General features: G+C 41.6%; 1 protein-coding gene across 3 annotated transcripts in view; it reads right to left on the bottom strand.

Annotated features, from left to right (window-relative positions):
• Nucleotides 1-24718, bottom strand: part of macrod2 (mono-ADP ribosylhydrolase 2) — a 394808-nt gene that overhangs the window by 29767 nt on the left and 340323 nt on the right. For all 3 annotated transcript variants that reach the window (XM_085800746.1, XM_085800747.1, XM_085800748.1), the window contains exon 9: nucleotides 8467-8545. In XM_085800746.1, coding sequence (XP_085656872.1) covers nucleotides 8467-8545 — 79 coding nt within the window. The remainder of the gene's footprint in view (nucleotides 1-8466; nucleotides 8546-24718) is intronic.

Raw genomic sequence — 24718 nt, 5'->3', positions numbered from 1 at the left:
ACTCATCTCCTTGATTATAATGTTCATCAGCACAGTATTCGGTGCTGCTGTGTACTCTGTCTACTGACACCAGAGAACAATGAAAGCGGAATCTGCAGTGTTTCAAAAAAAAAGAAAAGAAAATCTGATTGAAATCTGATTTGGTTTTATTTTAGGACAAAAAACAGTCTGGTTCACATGCCCAAAAGCTGGCTGTTGAAGCTCCTTCACCTCCTCCCTCCTCATCACACCAGCTGCCATGCTCCAAAATCATACCAACAACCCTCACAGCCTCCCTCAATTCCCTCAATTCCCCCAGCAGACGGCCTTGGATCCAGAGAGTTATTATGCCAAATGACTGTGTATGTGGGAGTGTGTGTTTCATGAGACATTCTGTTTCAATTAAACCTATACTGGTATGCTCAGCATAAATGACATAAAGCCTCCCATTTCCTCAAATTACAAGGACTAAAGTCTGGGGTGGATAACTCCACCTTGGAAAAAGAAAAAGTTTTTTCTTCTTTTCTTTTCTTTTTTTTTTAAGTGTAACTTTAAGTTTTATTTGCACAACTGTAGAATCAACTAAATAAATTAAATAAATAAAACATGTACAGGTGAGGTATAACCCACTCTGGGCTTATCTTTAAACCTCACCTATAAAAGTAATTTTCCACAGGTCTGTTGTGAGAGAGAGAGAGAGAGAGTCTGCATGAACCAGAGGTGTTGGAGGATGAGTTGAGATGCACAGTGTGACATGAGAAGGACGCTTAGGATGCTGCTTCAGAAGGAACCGCAGAGTGAGAGATGGGGTGGGAGAAAGTGTGGATGCCTGTTCATGGCTCCTGGCTTCCGTCACACAACAAATACACTGATACTAACTCAGAACCCCGCACAGCTCAGCATGCCTCAAAATGCTTAGAGTCATGCTACTATAGACTATTGCATACGGTAGTTCATACGGTACGACTGGGGTGCTCTGTACAGTATGTGTGTGGGTGATATAATTGTGTGCATGGCTGTGCATGACTCTGAGCCATGATTGCACTGTGGTTAACAAGGAAAAGCAAGTGTTAGCTTGATGAAAGGCTGTTGTCATCTGTTCTGTAGAATTGTAACCATCAGAGCTCCCTGTGGATCCAGCGACAGGCTTTTCTTTTGTATAACACTGAATAAAAGGGTACAGTGCATTAATCTAACCCTGCTTGGGGAAACAAAGGAAAGGCCCACTGATACTGTATAACAATGGCACAGGAATGGAAACATGGGGTGCCTCAGCCAGTGCCATGTCCTATAACATTATTAGTGGCATTCAAGACTGCTTTCGGCGTGGGGAATTTATGTGATGTGGTCAAGACTAACAATATATGACACCTCTCTAACTTCCTTCCTTCCTTCCTTCCTCCTCGGGGTAAAGAAAACACCAGGGATAAATTCACACAAAATATTCTCTCACAACTTAACAGAGGAGAAAATATCAGCTCTGTGATCATTTGACATTTTGGGAAAACTGCTCATTTGATGTCTTTCTGAGTGTTTGATGAAAGGATTGATACTGCTCTCATATCTGCATGTGCACTAAATATAAAATTAGAGTGAGGAGATGATTAGTGTAGTAGCTTAGCACAAAGTGTGGTAAAAATGTCCGATGGGAAAAAAACACACTACGAGCGCTCATTTCAACACCATTAATTTAGATGTTACATGACCCAGAGTCTTCATAGATCAGTTTAATACTTGGATGAAATAAAGACAAGAGATATAGGCTAATGTGTTTATCAGTTCACTTAAATGTTAAAAGGCAGATTTTTTTTTTTTACTTTCTAAACTAAAACAAGCTGTGATCCAACTATTATAAGTCCTGATGTTTGTTCACCCGGAGGTGAAAGAGAATACCTTTGTATTATGTGCAAGGTGCTGAGGACATTGTTGGAATTGATGTTTGAACTGAACTGGACTAAAGCCAAGAAAGTCCTACACCTCTAACTTATAAAACATGTCAGAACCATGTGCAGCCAGGCCTGTACGTGTTGATAAGCAGGTAGTCAGGATATGCATTCGCACATTTTCTACTCATCTGTGATTTATGCACAAACATGTAAACATCTTTACATGTGACCAGCTAAAGCTGATCCTCATGTCTGCTCAAGCTGAGTCACTCTGAGCCTGCTTGCTTCCTGGCAGTCACAACACTAACACACCATGGTCTCCTCATTTCCCTGCCCCGAGGGATAACCAACACAGACTTCATTTTCACCCCTTGCAGGGTTCCTGTAGCCATTCATATCCTCTGTCAACAAATTACATGTGTGTGATGGAGGCCTGTGCATACCACAGCTTCACGTCTTCTGAAGCAGTGGGGGGTCGAGGGGATGCTTCTATTATGGGCATTTGGTTGTAGGTAGTATGTGGGCTGCGGGGTTGGGGGTATGGAGTGTATTAACAGCCATGTAAATAAATGTCAATTGGAAAGTCAGTGAAACAGTTGGAGAGAATGCAGCGGCCCCTGTAGATCTGTGGGCTGTGTTAATATCGTCAGCACTGTGGCTGATTGAGGAGAAGAAGAGATGGAGCCCAGCTTGTGGGCAGCCACCCGGATCATATTAGTGGAGGAGTGTACCCAGAATCAATTTCAACATGCTTTCACTCTCTACAACCACAGCTGCCTGACTGCTCCCTGCTTGAATATACAGTAATATGTTCCAAGGCAAGCATGTGGTCAATCATGATCTATGAACCAATCTGAATGCGTCATGGAATCAAGTCATATGATTAATTGGATTGATTGAGAGCTATATGTTAATCAATTAATGGTATCACTTTCTTTATATTTCTAAAAATGTAACCATGGCAACTTGAATTACTGATTTTTTCTGGTTTGTGTTTCTGGGGGTGTGTACGTCGTACATCCTCAAATCATTCAAACACCGATGGTCTTCTTAACCAGATAGCGATACTGTCATAGCACCTTAGAGATACGCACAGATTATGGCTTTGCAAAGTAATGAATAGGTCATTATATCACAGGTTATGAGCTCAGTTGACGAGGTGGGTTATGGATGGTGAATGGCACTACAGAGGCAAAACTCTTAATGTATAGTTGCTCTGTGTTTTAGCTTGTTTGTCTGTTCGCACGTGTGTTTGAGTGGCCTCCATTACAAATTATATGACTCTGAAGTGCTCCTTGAGCCGGCACTACATAAAAAATACCTTTGTGAAAACTTCATCACAACTCATTAGGCAACTGCTCCTCTAGAGCCTCATGTACAAAGCTTTGCATAGAACTCATACTGAAACACTGCGTGTGCACAAATGTTGGAAAGCAGCATTTGCTGCAGAAATTCCAGATTTTCACAGCTTATTCTTCTTTGTACACCAATTCATGTGAAACTGAGTGCATATGCATCACCACACTCCTCTATGTAGCCGAAATTTCATATGCTAATATGTCTGAGCCACCCATCTCTTAAGAATAAAAAAAACTAGCACAGGCAGCCAGTCAGCCAAACAGAGGTTTAGAGGTTTAGAGGGTGTGAGGTGGAGGTGCTGCTTTCAAAGAAAAAACTATATTATTTAGCACTCTGTTGTCTGGTATTAATAATAGAAGAAGACAAATGGAGTGGGAAAGTGTGGCAGAGGCTGTTAATGGGATGGGGTCCAGAACGGGGTTTCCTTGAACTTTACACACTTTCTCTTGACTAAAATGACTAAAATGGTTATCCGTTGTATTGGGGTTATTTTGCATAGTATCTATTATAATCTATAATTAGATGGAATCAATCGACTATCCACATCCTTTCTGAATTGCATTAGTTTATTGATGGAAGTAAATGGCTCACATCGATAAACTGGGGCTTGTTGGGGAATGATTGTGTAATTTAACAGCAATCACTCAACATGTCTCTGACTGAAACCACTGAGGCGTGATGGTAGTCTACAGACAGCCTGATATTTGGGGGCATACATCCTCCCATAGGCCTCTGAGGAGTAGATTTTGAATTGATTTACCTATTAGATGAACTGCACCCATTGCACACTCTTCTCACGTGCAGCCTGTTCCTACCTGTTGTTGGTTAGGATAATTTAATTGTGCTTGGTCAGACCACCTGCTACAATGTCAGACAGTCACATCACATATTATTTGCACATTGATAGAATAAAAATGCTTCTATTAACGTGGGAATATGCATCCTTGATGGTTGTGTCTGGCCTGCCCTGGCCTGGCCAAACTCATTGTATGTGAACTTTATGTACCCGGCTGACATATAGAGGATCCCACTGCACACAGCTGGTAGCATGGATTCCCCCTTGTTGCCCAGAAACCCACCCAAGAGCTTGTGAGGGAACAGGTGATAAACAACTCTTCCACACATTCTTCTCCAAAGCCAGTCCCAACTAAGTTCAAAATCTTAAATGGTTGAAAAGCCTGTCATCAGCATGTTCCAAAAACAAGGTACTTAACATCCAAACACTCATCCCCTTCTATCCCATCCATTTGCTGTGTCCTCCAATTTGCTTGAGGCTGTCATTGTTGTGTATTGCTTGCTTTTGCGCTTACTAACATAACAAGAGTCACAGTATAATTATGGAAGGTTATTGTCATAACCTAATCCTCATAATGATAACTCATAACACTGACCTGTAGAGTAAGTGTCTCGGATTGACTGCAAGCATTCCAAACATACAAGACATGTTGTTGGCACAAAGGAATGCAGATTCTCACATCCACTTCACTCTTCATACATCTGACAGTGAGTGTGAAAGATGGTGTATGCAATGTTCGTACACGAGGCCCCTGTGGACGTCGGTGGAAAATTTGAACACGTGCTGCACGTTTCTTCTACTGTTTCATAGCGCTAATGTTCTAATATGAAATACTCCACCAGGTGCAGCTTCCTGTTTTACATGTATGTGTTTGGGAGTTCTTCTTGATGTGCCTGTGTGCAGGTGTGCGTGAGTATTCTTGTTACAACACAGGCTATTTTTCAGTTCGCACCGTCTATAGAGACATTACCCTGCTTTGGTTCTCTCATAGCGTCAGCTTGTGGGAATGCACACGGTGATGGAGCAATTTCCTGTATGCAAATGACCTGTTTACATGTTCCTGCTCCAGTCTTTGTCACTTGACAGATTGCCTGAATATGAAGAAAGCAGCTATACGATGAAAAATGAGAAAAGTAAGACCTCAATAAAGAAGCCATTGTGCTCATTCTCAGCTCGAGATTTGTTTGAAACTAATGTCACAGGGAAGATCCCGAGGTTAACACGACCCAACACACACACACAGGGTCACAATTTACAACAGCTCTGCAGCAGCTTACTGATAGAGGAGGTGGTGAAGAAGCTCCTCCTTGATATAATGATGAAGAATGATGGAAAGTGGAGGGATGAGGTAATGGGTGGCATGGGAACAAGTGAGAATAAGTGAGAGGAGGAGGGGGGAGAATAGGCAGGGACGTGACAGAGGGGTATTGAAAGCGAGAGGATGTTACAGGAGGCTGAATGGGCTGAGGCCTCCGTGTGGTGCTTTCAGCGTTGCCAAAAGATATACCTGACTGTCTGTCTCTAGCAGTGAGGATGATGAGATGTTCTGAGCACGCTCAAGCACACCTGCAGAGCTAATTCACAGCTTCTGATTCGCTCCTACCATTCTGTGCAGGCTAAATGCAAGTCTTTTCGCACCATGGGGTTATGCATTGTGCAATCACACAAATCAACATTTCTTTCTTTAAAGCACATGTATCAACCGCTGGCAAACTCATCTAGCCAGGCTCGATAAAACATATTCATTCTCTTGCCTGAGAATGTAGTCTACAATCACAGCACCAGCAATTATGTTGTACTTACTGGTAAAAGTGAAAAAAAAAGAGAAAAGTGTATGGTGTGGTAAAAGCTTTGAACATGAAGAAAAGGCTGGAGCTGCAGTACGTGGCTGTTGTGTAAAAACACGAGCCTGCTGTACTCCAAACAACGACTCTAAGTGGTAATATCACACTTATTTAGCCACTTGGTCTATAATGGGATTAATATCGGCTCCAGCCCACTCATACATACAGAGCAGTGATAAAGGTGGCTGTGACTCCAGAGGTCAGAGGGCATGTGACAGGCGAGACACTGTGATGAGGAAAAACACTAGGGCTGGCATCTCTGTGTGCACTGTGGTCGCCTTCTGGAACGACCCCACATTAAATCAAAGACTGACCTCTGGCATCCTCATTAGCGACTCATTGCACGTTGGTAAACAAAAGCTTTTAAGGTGTTATCTTTTAATAATGTAACTCAAAAGTTTTCTTCTTTCCCTTTGCTACACACGCAGAGCCATGTTGTTTTCTTTCTTCCCCATCGCCAGCCATGGAGAGATGTAGGGCGTTTATCCACTGACAGCACTTGTAAATGGCGAGAGTGATAACTGGAGAACAACAGCTCCAGATTCTCATCTCAGCGTACTAATATGATGAGACGGGTGCTGGGTGCATGGGGGCAGGCAATATAATTAAGGTCTCTCCCCCAGAATGTAATCTTTCAGGGAAGAGCCTGGGCGGGCAGCGGGGACAGATGACGGGAGCGCAGGGGGAACAAAACATTCTCCATCTGGGAGCAGCGAGATGAAGGCCTGAGAGCTGGTATTCCATTGGGGCGTGGGGAGGGAAAAGTGAGGTAAATGGGAGGTAATGCTAGGATTGTGCAGCCAGCGAGCCTCTCTCAGCTCCCAGGCTATTCAACTCAATCCTCGGTGGAGCCCCCATCAGAGCCGGTGACTGCTCTTGGCCCCCGAAAAAAAGATGATGACATGAAAGGGGGGAAGGGGGAGGGAATGGAGAGAGAGAAAGATAGAGCGAGAGAGACAGAAAGGAGAGTGGGAGTTGAAGATAATGGATGTTTGTTTATGTTGCATACAGAATTGAGGAGCAGTAACCAAGGATGATCAGTGGTTGCTATGCATCCGTGAATTTTCTTTAGTTCTTGCAGAAGACATTTACTGCTGTGGAGCATTATTACAGTCAATCAAAACTGACATTTAAGTCTCATCAGAATATCAAAAATTATGCAAAAATATCAGCTCGCTGGTTCACTGACAAAAAGTCGAACTATTCCAGTCCTATTACGGCAAAATCCGTAGAGAACTTGACACTTGTTATACCAACTGTCAGCATCAATTCTCACTGGTAATCTTCCAAATCGCGCTGCAGGTGCATTGATTTTGTTTACATTAGAAGGTGTCACCCCGGTCTGACAGGTCCTTATACTACTGCTTCCAGGAACAAGATATCTCTGGCTGCAGATGTTCCCTGGGATACACAAGGAATCAAAGCCACCTCGCTCTATACAGATGGTCAATTAAGTAGGTGGTGACATCACATAAGACACAGGATCTTACGTTCTTTTGTATTATCATTTCATTTTTATGCCGATTATTTACAAATATTCCCGCCTGTGACAACTGGAAATTGAGCTGATTTAAACAGGCTAAACACATGCTTGGCTGCCGTGAGGGATTGGTTGTCATCTAACTTCCTATTGCTAAATTCAGCAAAAACTGAAACAAGCTTGATCAGCTCTCTCTGTCTCTCGATGATTATGTCATTCACGGTAAGGACAGAGTAAAACACCTTGGTGTTCTTTTTGATCATTCTCTCTCATTTGATCTTCATGTTAAGGAAGTGGCACGTCTTGTATTTTACCATCTGAGAAGGATTGCAAAGATTCGCTCTATCCTGTCATTTAAAGAACCTGAGGTCCTCATACACGCCTTTGTAACATCCAGGTTGGACTACTGTAATGTTCTTTTGTCAGGGTTGCCAAATAAATGTCTTCGAAGCCTGCAGATGGTGCAGAACACAGCAGCACGTATTTTGACCGGCTCATCTAAATATGACCATATAACTCTTGTGCTGGCCTCCCTTCACTGGCTTCCAGTGCAGGTCAGAGCTGATTTCAAGGTGTTGTTACTCAAAATAGTTAATGGTCTCGCACCAGCTTATTTGACCAATCTGGTTGATCTTTATGAGCCTGCATGCTCCTTACGTTCCCAGGGGACTGGGCTGCTTAGTGTCCCGAAGGTAAAAAAGAAAAGCTTTGGTGAGCGGACTTTCTCTTTCCGTGCACCAATGTTGTGGAACAGTCTTCCACAGGACATTAGATTGGCATGCTCAGTTGACATCTTTAAATCTAAGCTGAAATCATATCTTTTCTCTACTATCTGTAATTCTTAAAATTGTTTGTCTACATTGTTTTTATTTTTATTGTATTTTATTTTTTATTGAAATTGTTTTTATATTTTTTCGTGATTGCTTGTTTTGCTGTTTTTAAGCTAAGTTAAGCACTTTGACAGAAAGTGCTCTATAAATAAATGTATTATTATTATTTGGAGGGAGGCATCAGATAATGCAGCATGTTAATTATTCTTCAATCCATTAGCTGGTTCAACTCAAAACAGCAGAGGAGTTATAATGATACAGCAGAGTCAGTAGGAAGTAAACACACACGTACCTTGAAAAATGACAGACATCTTCTTCTTGTAGATGGTAAAGTCAGTCTCGAGGAAGACACAGAAAATGACCCGTGTAATCTGCACAGTTAAAAAAGAAAGAGAAAAAGATGGAAAAGCAATTATTGTACAAGCTCATCGCAAAAAGGTCTCTGTGGTGAACTACACGACAGGAAAACTTAGTGGACATGTTTTGATGTGACAGTAGCAATCTGCATCAGCGGGACACAGCTACTCAGAAATCTAAAAATCTAATTTGTTACCCTCCCAGTCAAGACCACCCAAATGATACCCTGTGAGACAGCTTTTAGAGAATATTACAGCACATTACATCAGAAACATTATTGGATGGCTGCATTGGTTAGAGCAGAGCAATACGCCTACTATCACACAAAGTACAAGGACATGAAATTGCGACGTTAACGATGAGCAATGGAAAATTCTTTCATTCAAATTGAAAATTACAAATAAAGAAAATAGCAAAGTAATGATTTTACTCTACCACTAAGGATAATGAAGCCAGAATTAGATGTTGAATGAAAAACAACAAAGATGTTTAGTTGATTTGATACTGAAACCCCAAACAACTATCATGTAGACAATTTAAGCAAATGAAAACGTTCAATACAGAACAAGAAATTGACTTATTTTCTGTTTCAGTGATATAACAAACAATAACAGTGATTGAATCAATAGGTCTTTATGCTTTTGGAGCCTGACAGCTGTAAGAAATATTATAAATTAGAAATATTTTCTCAAAATGGACAGAATAAAGGAATATGGGCAATTATTGTCTTCCTGTCTGTCCTCTAGAGACTACATCTCTATACATTCACCGATGCCGGTGACATCTTACTACACAACATACACATTATATGTTGATAACAGTGAGAGGCAGCTGCAACACAGGGTTCTCCTTACTGTTGAGAGTAAGGGTCAGCGTTAAAGTAACTCACTGTACAGTAAACTGGATAAATTGAACTAAGAGTCTGTCGGCCACAGAGTGAAGAGGGTCGTTCAGTTTAACAAACCATTAAACGGTAAACATTGAACTTTCTCACTCTCAGACTTCACAGAGAGTTTATACTGTAATGACAAATTATTAAATATTAATTAAAATCCAGAATATTTCAGTTATTTAATTTCTATTCTTTGGTGCAGTTGATATTTGACAACCACTGTGTTTTTCACCCTCAGGTAAAATACATGTCTTGCATACTAAACTAAGGCATTTACTCTAATGAAAAAGAGAAAGATCAACCAGGACAACATCATAGCCTCTAGTGCTTTAAGTCATTTAGATACAGTATAGACTTAATGTGTAAATAATGAATAATCATGCAACTTAAAACAAACACCATGGAATGACCAGGCAAATAGGGCACATTGTTTCTTCTTAATCTCTTCATATTGTATTTCATTCTGCACTACAGTATATACAGTAGGACTACACTTTCTATACTATAATAATAGGTCTGAAAAGAGTTGCAGACTGAGCTGTTGAAAGAGTGCAGAGAAGGAGGTCACCTCTTCCACTTTCACTCTTCTCCAGTGGAGACTTCGATGTGCAGACATCAGTCACAGTCACAAAGATGCATTACACACCACGGCAGCAGATAATCGCTTGACTGAATAATGGCAATTTTACACAACTGCCGTAATGGTAGCTATCTGCCCACCATCCTACTCCATCCAAGATAGTGATGTTATGGGGGAATAAAGGGAGCTCACCAGCTTTAGCCCCATTACTGACCCTGCCCAACACAAGGATCCGACTCAAAGAGGCGCCCTTCTGTTGCTCATACAGACATATATCTATTAATAGTTTATGAACCATGCTTTGGAGTAAATGTTAGGCGCTGCATTCGGGACGGTAACATTTCATTTCGCTAGATGTCTGGGGCAGGCTTTGTTCATAAAATGTAGACTCACTCTCTCAACCTCTCAACCCCCACAGAAAATGAAAAAAAAAGAAAAAAGCTTTAAGTCTCCTTTGAAGCCATGGGCTCGCTGACAAACAGATTGTGTGAAAAGTGATAATGCACCAAGATAGTGCATAGCACTATGGGTGCTGGAAGGCCACAGGACAGCAGCTCTGCAGGAATTTCCATTACTCTTTTATGGAGCTCCATTCTCATACTGACTGCCCACTGTGAAACAGGATGAATCACAAATTCATGCCTCCACTGAAACAAACAGTGTGCCCACACATATACAGATACCAGTGATGATGATGATTACATTTCTAAGCCATGCGTTGACGTGATGAAACGACAAAAAGAAACATTTCTCCGATTTAACTGACAACTTGTGCTGAAACAAAGCCAAATAGAAAATCTTAGTATCCTAGTCATGTAGACTCTTCTCTCTGGCTCCCTCTTCCTCTGTCAATCTCTCTGTCTAGTTTCTGTTACAGCACTTCCACATTCTGCAGAAGGCTTGGGCAAGTTCTTTTATTCTACAGATCAGAAAGACATCGTATGGTCTTTGACAGATATCAGCCAGTCCAGGATGCCAAATGAAACCAGTGCCAGTGTAGAGCATTGACATTCTGTCTGTATCCAAACAAACAGAGTTGGCCAAGGCTCCACACCATTGTAAAATAAATCAAATACAGCAGAAAAGGTGATCTGTGACTTTTCTTTGTTGAAGTAAATTCCACAAGCCCATACTTAAAATACCTTGTTCTTTCAATGTCAAGCAGAGTCAACTTATCTCCTGTCTGCATACGCACACATAAAGAACCACAGAGTCATATAGAAAACCGATCTGTGAACATTTTCCAGCCATTTTCAATACACTTTAAAAAGGCTAATACTTAGTTATCATGATGTGATGACACAAATGTCATTTCTGGCACACCTGCTTTATATTGATGTGTGTTTTTACTACAAATTCAAAATAAGAGACAAAATGATACACAGAGTGATGTCATCCTGATTACATTTAAAGGTGGAAGGTATAGATCAGTAAGAGGAAAGAAGAACTAACAGAACATACTCCTCTGGCTAATAAGTTAAGTGCAATTTAAATGAGCACTGCAGAGAAGAAAATTCTACTAAATACTTTATTTTAGATTTTAGATTTTGGAGAGGAGGCCCAATATTTAAGTCTGAGGCTGTGAGATATAATATGTGTGTGTGTGTGTGTGTTGAGTGTGTTAAGTGTGCACCCCGCAGCCGCCAAGGTTGAAAAAGTTAATGGAAGACTAATTAGAAAGCTGGGATCACTGCATGCTAGCCTGCCTAGTCATTACTCATCCCTGATTGGAGGGCCTTTGCCAAAGGGTGAGGACAATATGATTGGGTCCTATGGTTGTACATGGGAAGGATGGTCGTCTTGACGGAAACGTGTGCTGCACGATAAGATGTAAGACTCTGGAGCTGGCTTGACCTGTCACTCTTTGATCTGGATTTGGTGGAGACCCTCCCAACTCAGGGAAAAGCTAAGGGTTGAGTGGACTCAAAAGTTTCTGACAGGGAGCCGTATGCCCCCCCACCACCACCACCACCACCCCCATCAAAAAAAGAGAACATTAAAATGTATAAACTGCATTATTCAGATATTGTGCATCAGCGTATTAATATGATTTTCAGGAGAAAATATGCATTTCTTTAATTAAATACAAATCAAAGTGATATTTTGAAATATTTCCAATTAATTATATCATCCATGAAAAGCTGAGCCACTCACTTCTTTGGCTGAGTTTTAGCAGTGTGACGAGGGTAAACACTATAAAGACATTAATTTATACTGCAGACATTTGTCAACACCAATGCTGTGCTGTAATAATGCAGGTTAAATATCTAATTTCAATTATTTCAAATTAAACCCTCTGCAGGACACTTGGCTCATCTTACCTAATCAATTCAAAACCAATGCCTCTTCGTTGTAATTAGGTTTTGAATAAATAATAAGATGGGACTAATTAAATCATAATGCCAGGGGTTCAACCTATGCCTTTGTAACTCGTTTGCCGGAGACATGACATGGAGACAAACAAGAAGTGGGCGTGGCCAGCTCTGTCAGTCTGTGGTAAATGCCTCTGTCGCAATGTTAATGAGCTGTGTGCCTCGATATAAAAGCATCCTTTACGCACATCTCTTGTTTCACAAAGCACTTCATGTGATTTTTAATTTGTGTGTATCTGTGGCTCATCATTCTAGCACAGGGCTCACCAGGTGCCCCAGACTCCTACTGCCTGGCTAACAGATGAGCTGTCATAGCTGGCCACCCATGCCCATAATTACATTGGGGGCACTGCCAGCAGAATCTGACGTGCAGGCACAACACACGCACTTTTTATACTTGCATTTCCTTCTTGATTCTGTCACAAACAATAATAGGGACAGGTTGCCCTAGCAAGTCTGCTCCAGCTGGAGCCCAAACCCAGGGGATATCTGTGTCTATGTGTCCTGTGCTGCCTCGTTACCGAGCCACCGGCTGATGCAGGATCCTGAATGGTTGCATCCAGATGGACGACAGGAACAGAAGACGGATATACAATATTAACACTGGCTGAAATTATTCATTCATTTGCGTCATTTGCTCATGTTCAATGTCATAGTGAGTAAACACCAGTGTGCACTGGACGGAAGGGAAGCTAGGCAGATCACCAATCCATCACAGTGGCTGGTCACAATGAGTTGTATATATCATACGCTTTATGTAAAATCATAATGTTTTTGTTTGGTTTCAGATACATTCATCCCTGATGTGACATACATGACATGCGAGTGCTGTGTGTGATCATGCACTGATAGTACATGTCATTGTTCCAGACAGATTGAATAATTCCAGCAAATTATTCCTGAGCCAGAAATATCTCTCCATAAAACACAGGCTTCTAGCTGCACCATCAAAGCCATAATCAGCGAGTGGCTGTCTCCTCTGTTGTCAGCAGCGCTGGATTGGATAGAGGGTTCACTTTGAGGCAGGTGGACCATATCCAGGCCTTATTACTGATGTAATTACACACACCTGCGTCCCCCTCACATCTAGTACACAGAGCCTGCAGCTTGGAAAAGCAGCAAAAACCTCAGCTTAGGTCGGACGCGTATCTGCAGTCAGAGCTGTGTACACACAGTCAAACACATAAACATATCCTCAATCCTGCGTGACTGGGACAGCACGGGCACTAAGTCCACGTTCCGCTGCTTAAAATGTGCTCATCGCTGTGACGTCCCTCTTGTCTACTGTCTTTAGCCGAGGTAGAGATTATGTCGGTGGCGGGGCTGACAGCAACAGCCAGACATCGGCGCCGGCCACTCGGGTGAAGCTGTGAGCGGCTCCTCCATTTGACTTTGATTGACCCTGTCTGCGGAGAGAGCTGCAGCTCCACCTGCAGCAAGCTGGTGAATTATCATTTCAAAGAAGTGCCCAGAAAAGGTTATCCCTTTGAACAAAACACCTCCATCCATACATCAAAGAAGAAGCCTGACACTGGGCTTTGAGGAGGCATGGTAACAACCAAAGCCAGGAGGAAAGTGCTGAGCTCAAATTATTACTTTCCAAAGCTGCTTGGATGAGATGCCCACTATACCATGTCATGATAAAAACAATAAAACACACGATGCAGTCAGATTAATATTGCAAAACAGACAACAGATTTTAGTGAATGGTTATATACACGATTATGTATGAGTGCTCAGCACAGTGTGACTAAATAGAAGTGATAACATTCTGGTAAGCTGCCTGGTTATTTCATCAGTGTAAAACATCACCATGCTGCTTCTGAGGCTCTATGCAGTGCAGAATATAAAACATTTTGACAGGAAAATGCTGTCTTGCTAGATTTAGAAAAATCTATAAGATAATGTATCAGCAATTTGTATGTTAATTCAACAAATGCTGCGTATGCCTCACATTTTTTACACATTACAGCTGAACAAATAGTTCATACTGTATTATTCAGGCGCAATTGCTGCATAGTACTGTAGACAGAAATTGGAGTACAGCATGCTTGAGGCATCTTGCATTTTAGCTCACATTTTCGAAAATTGTTCTCTAAAACTGAAAAACACAGCATTTGACTTTCACAAGCTTTGAGCTGTTCCTGCCAGCTTCCTCTGCCAGCAGCAGAGGCACTGAGCTATCTGATTAAAAAAAAAAAAGACAGACACAATTTGAACTGGAAAAAACTCATAATTCACCCCTTGTATTTTGTATAGTTTTCATATTTCATCCCTCTGAAAGAGAAGGCCAGGCTTTATGGACTTTAAATTCTAATTCCCATAACAGAATAAAACACGTTGGTTGAAATTATGCAAAGGTACAGTAGCTGTTTTGCCACAGCCAGCTCTGCCCCACTAGAGTAAAGTAGAATGTCAATAACCTCCCACAGGAACAGTAAGTGACATCGCTTGACTGCAACTAAATGTTTAGTAGTACATAAGAAATGGCAGTGATGAAAATCATTCCCTACCAACAAGAGGACTTGGAAGTCCCTTGGAAGAGTTCTGGACCCTCCAGAGATTTCAGGTTCACAGTATTACAGCATCTTCACAGCGTATGACAAATGATGCAATAGACTCCACTGACAAATTTGTCAATTAATATGGATGGTCAAATAATTATAATGATTGAATACTTGTGTCAGGCCTATAGGGAATAGTGTGAGTGTGAAGGAGAAGGATTGGGCCATTTTCAGATCATAAAGATGAGAGGTAGTGCAGCTGTGGACGAGGTCAGAGGGGAATGATGAAGGAAGGACTAATATAAGGGCTGTATCTATGATCCATGGCTGCATTGGTAATGATCTGACCTCTGGACAGCCACTGGTCTATAACAACCTCTGCTGATGAGGCAGAGTATGTGTGTGTGTGCGTGGAGAGGGATATTGGGATAAGTTGTTTAAATATACAAGAAATGTAAGTGTTGGCCTTAAAAAAGGAAATACTGCATTTTCCCTCTTGCTCAGAGACAAATTGTGTGACTTTGTTCTTCCTCTGTGTGCATCTTAAACTGCCTTGGATGTTGAGCTTAATTAACTCATTTTAACTAAATGTTTGTAGAAGAACAAGGAAATCCTCTAAGAAGTACAGACATAGTGGACTTCAATTTGCAGAGATATGTAGTGGTCTATTATGTAGCTTTAAGAGATCTTGCTTCTTGATCAATCAGGTATCCCCTAGCTGAGCAAAGCTACTGAGGCTTGTATCAACCTTTAAACTGCACGCAGATACATGAAAATGTCATTACTGAATTTGTCTGCTTCCAGGTTACGGTATCCTGTTTTTCAACAATCCCGGTTATGTGCACATTCAACATTTCTCACAAAAATATACTGTTTGTCTGCCTAAGGGGATAAACATGTTGAATGAATTTCCCACCTCATAAAACCTTTGTTTGAATGTTTTGAAAGCTTGCAGTCCTTTACTACTCTTTTATTGGTTCATTTCTCAGTTTTATGGCTCACCAACTGTTAATATACATTGTGTCCCTATGCATGGATTTGATTTGTACTGTAAACAGTGATCTGGACAATCAGAGCTAGATGATCTGGATCCATGGATGCCTTTCCTGTGAGACATCCTCAGTCATTATATGGGAATGAACGCCAATGATAATCTGGTCCCTAGGCTTAGCTAAGTTTGTGCACGTGCACGGTCATAGCATAATGTAAATGTCATCACAGACATAATATTACCGTATGGCCCATTCATTCATGAAATGCTTGCATAAATATTGAATGATGTTATGGCTGTACTGGCTGTGAGCAATTCAGTCTGTTTAATTGCTACTTCTGTTTACATGGCAATGCTGCTAACATTGGTCAATGATGTTTACCTTTATGAAATGGCCTATTGAGAATGCCAACATGGTGGTTGTTGCTGTTATTAATTTAACATTACTGTATAAACTACATCATTGATTTTGCCTTAGTGCGTGATCAACAGTGGAGCTTCCATCAGTCCAGTCCGTCTGTTTCATGGCCTACAACCATAAACGTCTGCATTTAGCTTCAAAGAGCATCTTCAATGATGGTGTTCTAAAAACATGAAGGTCATCTTTTTTACATTCCTGCTCTGAGATCTAACCGAACAGCAAGCCTTTTTCTCCCTCACTCTGCCCATCTCACCCATTTCACTCTACTATTGTAGCCTAGTTTCCGCTGTTTTTCTGTCACCACAATGCACTCACTACTGTGGTAACGTAAGCATGACATCCCCTCTAAACTGGTCTATTTTACAGGAACGTTATAGCATGTCACTTCATGCTCAGGGCCTGCATGTGGCCTCTTGAACTTTCTGGTAAAACTTCACATAAAGTCATGTGGGGCATCCCTGATCAAAACAGAAATTGATTGCATACTGTATGTTGAAAATGATCTAATCAAACTAGGAAACCGCACAATGTTTCCTGCATGTTATATTCAGCCTGTGTTGTTATGATGCTGTGTAAAGCCCTTTGAGACAAACTGTTTGCAAAAATGGGCTATACAAATAAAATTGCCTTGCCTTGCCCTTGCCTCTCTTACCTGTGTTAGTTCATTTCTCCTGTTGTTCACCTTTAAAGCAATGACTGGCCCTTGACACCTTTGCTGCACTCCCAATTCCCATATTAACCACCAATAGGCGGTACTACATGTCAAGTTGAAGGATTGCTGCTTCGTGTGGATGCGTCAGGCTCTATGTCTGCTCATCTGCTCTCCACCATCATGCCGGGTTATCCCACTTGGTTGTCAAAGCACTCATATTTAAATTTGTCCTGTTTCTATTTAGTCAAACCCTTCTCAGTCTGTGGGAGCAGGCCAGTAAGAGCCAACTCAGCCCTATCTGATGAAAACTGATGATGTGCAGCCAGTTATAGATGTCCTCTCTGCTGAACCTGTTATGCCCAGCTCATGTTGATGAAGTCATATCCAATGTGTGTTATTTGTCTGATAGAAACAGTCTTCGCACAACAGCTGCATGTTTGCCCTGTCTGGGCTTGACTGCTTCTCGGGGGGGTTTCCTGGGAGGAAATATGTGATGTGATCCAGCCAGGTCCTCTCCAATTTGAGTATTACACAAAAGCTGCCAGATGAGAGGGAATCCAATCACAGCTTTCCATGGCAAAATTGCCTAACTGCATACAAGCCTGGATCTGGCTGTCATGTATATAAAGAGCACATGAGCCAAGGGGAGACACACAGGAGGCGCCGGAGGACCCACAATTCATCTACAGCAGCAAACACGTCCACATTTCTACAGGAGAGTGGTTGTGCTACACAGCAGATAGCAAAACCTGTGTGTTCTTCTAACCCATGATCTCCGGCCTTGTAACCCAGTCAGTACTTGAACGAGATAATGCAGATGAGTGAGAAAGTGTGTGGGCTGCACTACCCCTCGCACACGTAAATGCTAATAACTTCATCGGTACTCTAAGGTTTTTCTTGCATGTGGTGTTTTATTTTTTTTCTTCCCATGGAGCTTAATGCCATAAGGTCAGGAGGAACACTCATTAGAAAGTACTCTGCTTCATACACTTTCTTCGAGCTAAAGCTATTACCCCTTTGTTACTTTTATAACCGAGCCCATACAAGATGCCAACACAATGTTCAGGCAGAAATATGAATATTTGCTTTTTTCTTCACGCTTATCCACCGCCTGCATTAGGCACTGAAACCTCACAGAAAAGGTTCATTAAAGCCCTTTTTGCTTTCAAACCCAAACAGCAACAATCAGCTGAATAGTTCTCATTATTTCATCTTAAGTTTAGAGGTGGACTTATTTTTTTTCATATAGAGACGCACTTAAAACCTAAATCCCCTCGTTATACTTAAAAAACCAAAATGGAGGTTTAAGGTGTCTACAGGCGTCGTACAGCGTAATAAAATAAGGATAAAGAAACACTCTCAAAATTAAAAGATAAATATCAATGAACATCTGTCACAGCAAGAAAGGTGAGCCTGTTCACATTAAAATGCCAGAATAGCCACTGTGGGGTTGTGGCAGATTTACACACTGCTGAATACAGCACAGGATGAGTGTAACAAGCAGGAAATAAAAAACAGAAAAACTGATCCTGAGAGCGATACCATATGGTTGTGTGGGTGACATCAAACAGGGAAAGAGGCCTCAAAGCAGAGGTGCTGTTTGACATAACTTACAAAGTGGAATGAAGATCTGATCTGGACTTTGTCAGATGTATCGAGCAAATTTACAGTCTTTCCTTCAACGTGAATTGCAGAGAGTGTCAGGCTATTTATTTAGCATTAGAGAGTAGCAGGAGGGAAATGCTTTGTGAGGGCCTAAGGGATTTAGACAACCATGAAAGTGGAGAAAATGTTTATGATGTGTAAATAATCAATAATAGAAACAACACATCAGGTTATTTGCTGGAAACTATGACATGTTAAATGGCATTGTCACTACTCAGCAACTGTAGTGGATGGATACAGATGTTGATGTAGTAACTGCATTGTAAATTAAATTCTATTCTCACAGAAAGCACCCAAAATAGAGTCCTTGAAAGCACTGATTAAGATAAAAAACTGTCTGGTTTTGGTTTCCTCTGTGTTGCACTGACTGGCAGCAGCTAGATGATAGGATAGGAGGTGCCTGAAGGTGTTTGCTCTGGAGATGGGAAGCTGATTAGATATTGTACATGTGAGGGGCTCAAGGTTTATGGCAGGTAAATTAACTAAAGGAGAGTTAAACCGTGGAGATTTGCGTAAATGAGTGTCACCCACGTAAGCCTTTCTCTTCTGATGACAAACAGCTGTGGAACATTGGAGCCAGTCAAAGGCCCATTTACGGACTGTTATATTATCATGACACAACAGCTGGCCTTAACACGCACATCTCACATCTGACTATCTGGAGACCATTTAGAGTAAACCTGAAATAAAAATTCCACTCCAAAATGTACTCTGAAATCTAATATACCTTTCTCTCAGCACAACGCAGACCGCTGAAGGCTAATGTCTTCTCTTCATATTCCCTGTGTCATTTTCTTCCCTTTGTGTGTGTGTCTCTATGAGCTTTCTATGACAACATTACTGCCCACACGACCTGCCTCCTGAGTGATTTACATGTGAAAGCTTAATTGTAGAGTTAGTTACAGGTGCTATTAAATGTCATTTGGACGTTCTTTTCAGTGTAACCAAATATGTTGCTGGCAGCCTCTAGATCACCCCTCATCTCATTCATGGATTTACTGCGTCTTTGCTCTATCCAAGTATAATCTGATTACCCATTTTGGTGTTGATGTGAGGTGCAACAAGGATCAAAAAACATGCACGGGAAAGATAATCTAAATAAGGATTAAGGTTTGATGTAGGAGGAAGAAGACTTCTAATTATCTGAGCCCTGTGACAAGAGAAGACCACAGTGCTGTCAAACTCAGTTTCTACCAACAAAACTACTAAATAAAAAAAGACCACAAAACTCAAAAGGCTTTTGGATTAATGGAAGCAATGGGAACAATACACATTTCAGTGTACTACATGACCTTAGAGTAGGAAGACTTTAAAGCAGTAGTTCAATATTTTGTGAGTAGGTTCTTTACCTTTAATTGTTGGTGCAAGCTGTTTTTATATCGGCGGGGCAGAGACGCAAGCTCCATGTGGCGCACGGTACTTTCACCTTTCCCTCATCAAACTCATCAAATACATAATCGAACTACTCTCGTGGACAAGTTGTGACCTGCACATTCAACACGCTCTGAAATAATAACATAAGATTTTGAGACGGAGTTGTTTTCGAGGCAAATGCATAGCCGGAACTACATCCCAGACACGGCTGCTGGGCGGAGTGATTTCAAAAAGCAAGTAGTTCCGAGTATTTGCTTCATGTGTAGTAATGTTACATAATTACCGGTATACGTTATTATTTCATAGCGTGGTGAATGTGCAGGTCACAACTTGTCCACGAGACGAGAGTGTTTTGGAGTTGTTGGATTGTGTACTTACTTTGATGAGGGAAACACAAAAGTACTGGGAGCCTCCGTTGCATTAGCTTAGCAGCTCGTGTCTCTGCCCCGCTGATCTAAAAACAGCTTGCACCGAACCTACTCCTAATACTATAGGGATTATGGCAATAGGCAAATTTGCCAAAATGTTGAACTATCCCTTTCACACAAAAGCTAAGATTTTGTCATCATCTCCAGTCTAGCAGAGTCGAAACAGTGCAGCAGGGACGAGGGGAGGTAATTTTCCCCAGTCTCCCTGATTTGCATGATTTCACTGAGACACAGAGTAATATATCTATATTAGTGTCAGTGTCCTCATGCATGTTTGCTGTGCTGCACCTAAGGGTATAGATGCTAATAACCCACATTGAAGGCTGTTTAAAAACAAGGGACCCCTGTAAGGGCCTTTCAGGTCATTCTAGCCAGAGACACAATTCAGTCAGACTGATCAGAGAACTCATGAGTGTGGCGTGTTACTAAAATAGGCAGCACTGTGCTTTTCAAACACCAACCAGCAACAATAACAACAACAAAAAAGCATTTCAAAAGATTCCCCTCGAGTAACAATAAAATTGCTAAAGTGGGTCTAATTAGCATGGTTAGCAGAAGAAAGCTCTGTGCTCCACTCTTGAATATGAATCAAATTATTTCACTTGTTGGCAGATCAAATAAAAGCATGGGAAAATTAAAAAAAAAAGAAATATCCAGTGACTTGTTGACTTTAGCATTATAACTATGGGGTAAAATGAAAGAAATAAAATAAAATAAACAAGATGTGAACTGTTGCAGATGTGTTCTGAAAGCTGACAACAACATTATATTCTATTGTTTGACATGCCATAATTTTTCATATGTTGGAAGTGTGAGCTTACGAGACACAATGACCTTTTATAAAACATTTCTTCCAAATTAAGTACAGCATGGCAAAATACTTTTACTGCAGGGAAAAGAGCAGAAGATGCTTTACTTCTATGCTGCAACAACATTAGCAGAAGGTGCTGAGGTAGTCAGTGTCCTGCATGATGGACAGTCTAGAGCACAGCTCCACAGACTAGTGTTTCCCTGCCTCTGAACTCATTCTCCTCCAGCTTTCTACTACTGTCCCAAGGAAGCATCCAGTCAATACTGTATCTGTATCTGTCTAGCTGTCGCTTAGAAAATCAATGGCCTCCCTCTATTCCCTGCTCTGTTTTCCACTCTGTCTCTTGTAAGCTTCCTTAAACCCGACTGGAACCAAAGCAGGAGCTAGATATCTTACAGCCTCCTACCTAAGCGACTATCCACCCACAAGAGAGGGGTGACACTTTGTTAATGCGACAACTGTGTAACATGGGGCACAGAGTGCTGCTGTAATTAATAATACTAATCCAACATCACTTTATATGTGCTCTTAGAAAAAGACAAACAAGGATAAGTAGGAGAGGAAAACACACTGTAGAATGGGTATGATGAATGAGCGGCCTCACTAAGTGACTAATACCAGGGGATAAGGGAGAGTATTTCCCCCCTGTTGTTAATACTTTAATAAACAAGGACATCCACTATTTTCAAGTAATATATCCAGTCTAGGTACTAATTAATGTTCCTGATAAATACGCACTGTTAAAGATGTGTCAGGGGACTAATTATATCAGTGGAAGGAGAGTCGCTAAGCATGCAGTGATATCACATGGGACTGTCGAGTAAAGAGGGAGAGCACCCACTCTGTCATGTGCTGGAGACCCAGCTGGCTCAGTCTTAAGGAAATCCTCTCTGCTCCATCAAGAGGAAACCAAGGGCTAATATAATACCTTGAGATCCATAAGTAACAATGGGCAGGAGAGCCAGATGCAGAATAATGAAATGTGATTCGTCTTTACATGGAAAACGGCCACTTAAAACAGCAGCTGAGCTGTGAAGAGCAGCAGGAACAGGGCCTCGGAGGGAGTGAAGAAAAACACCGGGGTGGTGTGTTGGGACATGCCAGCCCCCAGTAAGCCTGTCTTAACCACACCTCTAACCAGGTCCAGGTGGACTCTCGCTTCAGTGCCAGATCCTCAGAAGTGGGTCAACTAACAGGAGAGGGGGAAAAGGCTCTCAAGGAGATACAGTACATATAGTACACAAGATAATGCAGGCAAGGAAGATGGTCTTGTGTTTGTGACTATGGCACTTACAGCACTGGCAAATGGTGTTACAGCCATTTCCCTAGAATGAGAGGAATATGGAGAAATAAAGTCCACATTGACCCTGTGACCTCTGAAAGCACACTCCTATATTACCATTCTACATGTCTGCGCTTTGACCTTTTCAAATCCCTCTTTAAAGGTTGTGTGTTCCTGTGTCTGTGGGCTGCGAGGGCTCTGCTGGAGCAGCCGGCGGACTGAGCACACCATACCTCTCCACAGAGTGACCTACAAAGCTATTGTATTAAAAGAACCATATTTATCACCGCTTGCCACACCACTCGGTTCTACCTGCTGCATGAAGAACATAACCCTTCCTCAAAATCAAGTGCTCCTCCACTCTCTACTTTGAAAGGCTTTTTAGGCATGATTGGCTCGAGGGATCTCTGAAAAGGAAGCCTATCGCTGGGCTGCTTTTGTGAGGTGAAAATGGTATTCAGCAGCCACTTAAAGTTTAATCAGTCTGTGATATGTCTGTGCTGGGCCATTGAAACAGAGGTCTGAGCTAATACAGGCCATGACTGCTGGTTGATTACAATGGAGCTGTGTCAGTGTTATTTTTTTTTTTTTTCACTGAGTATTACATTTGCATTTATAATTTTTTCCTGTGAACACAAGTGCAGAATTTCTCAACAATTATGAAAATGTAAATGCTCAATCGAAAAATGATGTGAACCCTTAAACCCGAGATGCTGACAGTGCTGACAGCAAGATTGCTATTCAAGCCAACAATAAGGCCTGAGGATAAAGGGTTAACCCAGGGGTCTAAACTAGGAGCACGACCTTTCAGCCTCAGGTCTTTTCATGTTTTCAGATTATGAATGAAGTTGTCAAGATGACAGGTAGCGTGGGGCTTTGGAATAACAGGCACTTCAGAAAAGGCTGTAAAGCAGAGGCAACAATGAATGGTTAACCATTCAGAGAAGAAATATATATTCTTACATGTGTAGCAATTATCCGAGGGAGCACCTCTATCACCAGCCTCTAGTTCAATACCCTGTGAATAAAAGTTGTTGTGTTTCCAGTATCACAGAGCCATGTGCATAACTCACTTTAATATAACACTCCCATATAGACAAGTTAAATATATTTTAATATGCTTGTTTCCAAGCTACAGCTGACACCAGTAGACGCCACATCATATCAGACAGCTCTGATTTAGCAACAAAACAAAACAATTAGCTGGAAACGCTCTCTAACCAAGAGTAAAGAGGCCCAAGGCAAACAGTGCCACAAGTTCCCCGTAATTCCTCCAATAATCTAATTAAGATACTTACTAGAACCATGGCACGCTAATGAGAGGGCTATGACACATTTGTAGTCTAAAGACTCTCTGACTTTATCTGTTTGCACTGGGAAAATGAAATTATTTCCACTGCATCTGCAGTCTGATATCCTTTCTCTCCTGGAATGGTTTTGTTTTGCCTGCCTTATCTCATCTGCTCATCTCCCCTCCAATCTTATTGTTAATTCTTCCAAGACAGGAACACAATGCAATTCCATTTTAATGAATAAAAATAGAGGTTTCTAGAAAACCTAAGTAGGTTAAATAAATAGTGGAACTCCGACGGGCATAAAATGACGGCAGCGCACCCCCTTATCAGATATTTATAGCTCAGAGTAACAGTGGTGTGTTGTGATATGTCTCTCTCCACAGGGATGTGGCTGTGGCTCTGTTCTGACATACAGTGTATCAGTGTCCTACTGTCTTTGCGACCTGAACATATGAAGGCACATGTTGACAATAGTGCACACGCAGCGGTAACATGCCGTCCTGTGTGCATCTATCCTGTGCGCTGTGACCAAATCTTTAATTCATGTGCTGTGTCCCTATATCTGGGTCTTCGCCATGTTTTGGCCGATGGCCGCCTGTCTGACAAGGGTGGAGGGGTGAGCGGTGTTGATATAGAAGTGTAAGACGGTTTGGAGATGCATTTTTAAGTAAAAAATAAATAAATAAATAAATCAGGCAGATGGCAGCATGTGAGAATTTCAAATAGACATCACTTCCTGCTTTGCGGTGACTGCGGGTCAGCAGGGTCAACAGACATCTTTGCGATTGTAGCCCATGCTGCGCACACAGGAAGAGAGCGGGTCACTCTTTTATCACCAAGACATATTGAAAAAGCAGCTGAGAAAAGATCAGAGTAGCGCAGGAGGAACGCAGACCCAGAGGTATATCTCTCCTGCTTTC

This window comes from Trachurus japonicus, chromosome 15 (assembly GCF_045865225.1).
Source record: "Trachurus japonicus isolate A0001 chromosome 15, Traja_1.0".
Lineage (NCBI taxonomy): Eukaryota > Metazoa > Chordata > Actinopteri > Carangiformes > Carangidae > Trachurus > Trachurus japonicus.
This window is presented reverse-complemented; position numbering and strand designations above follow the sequence as displayed.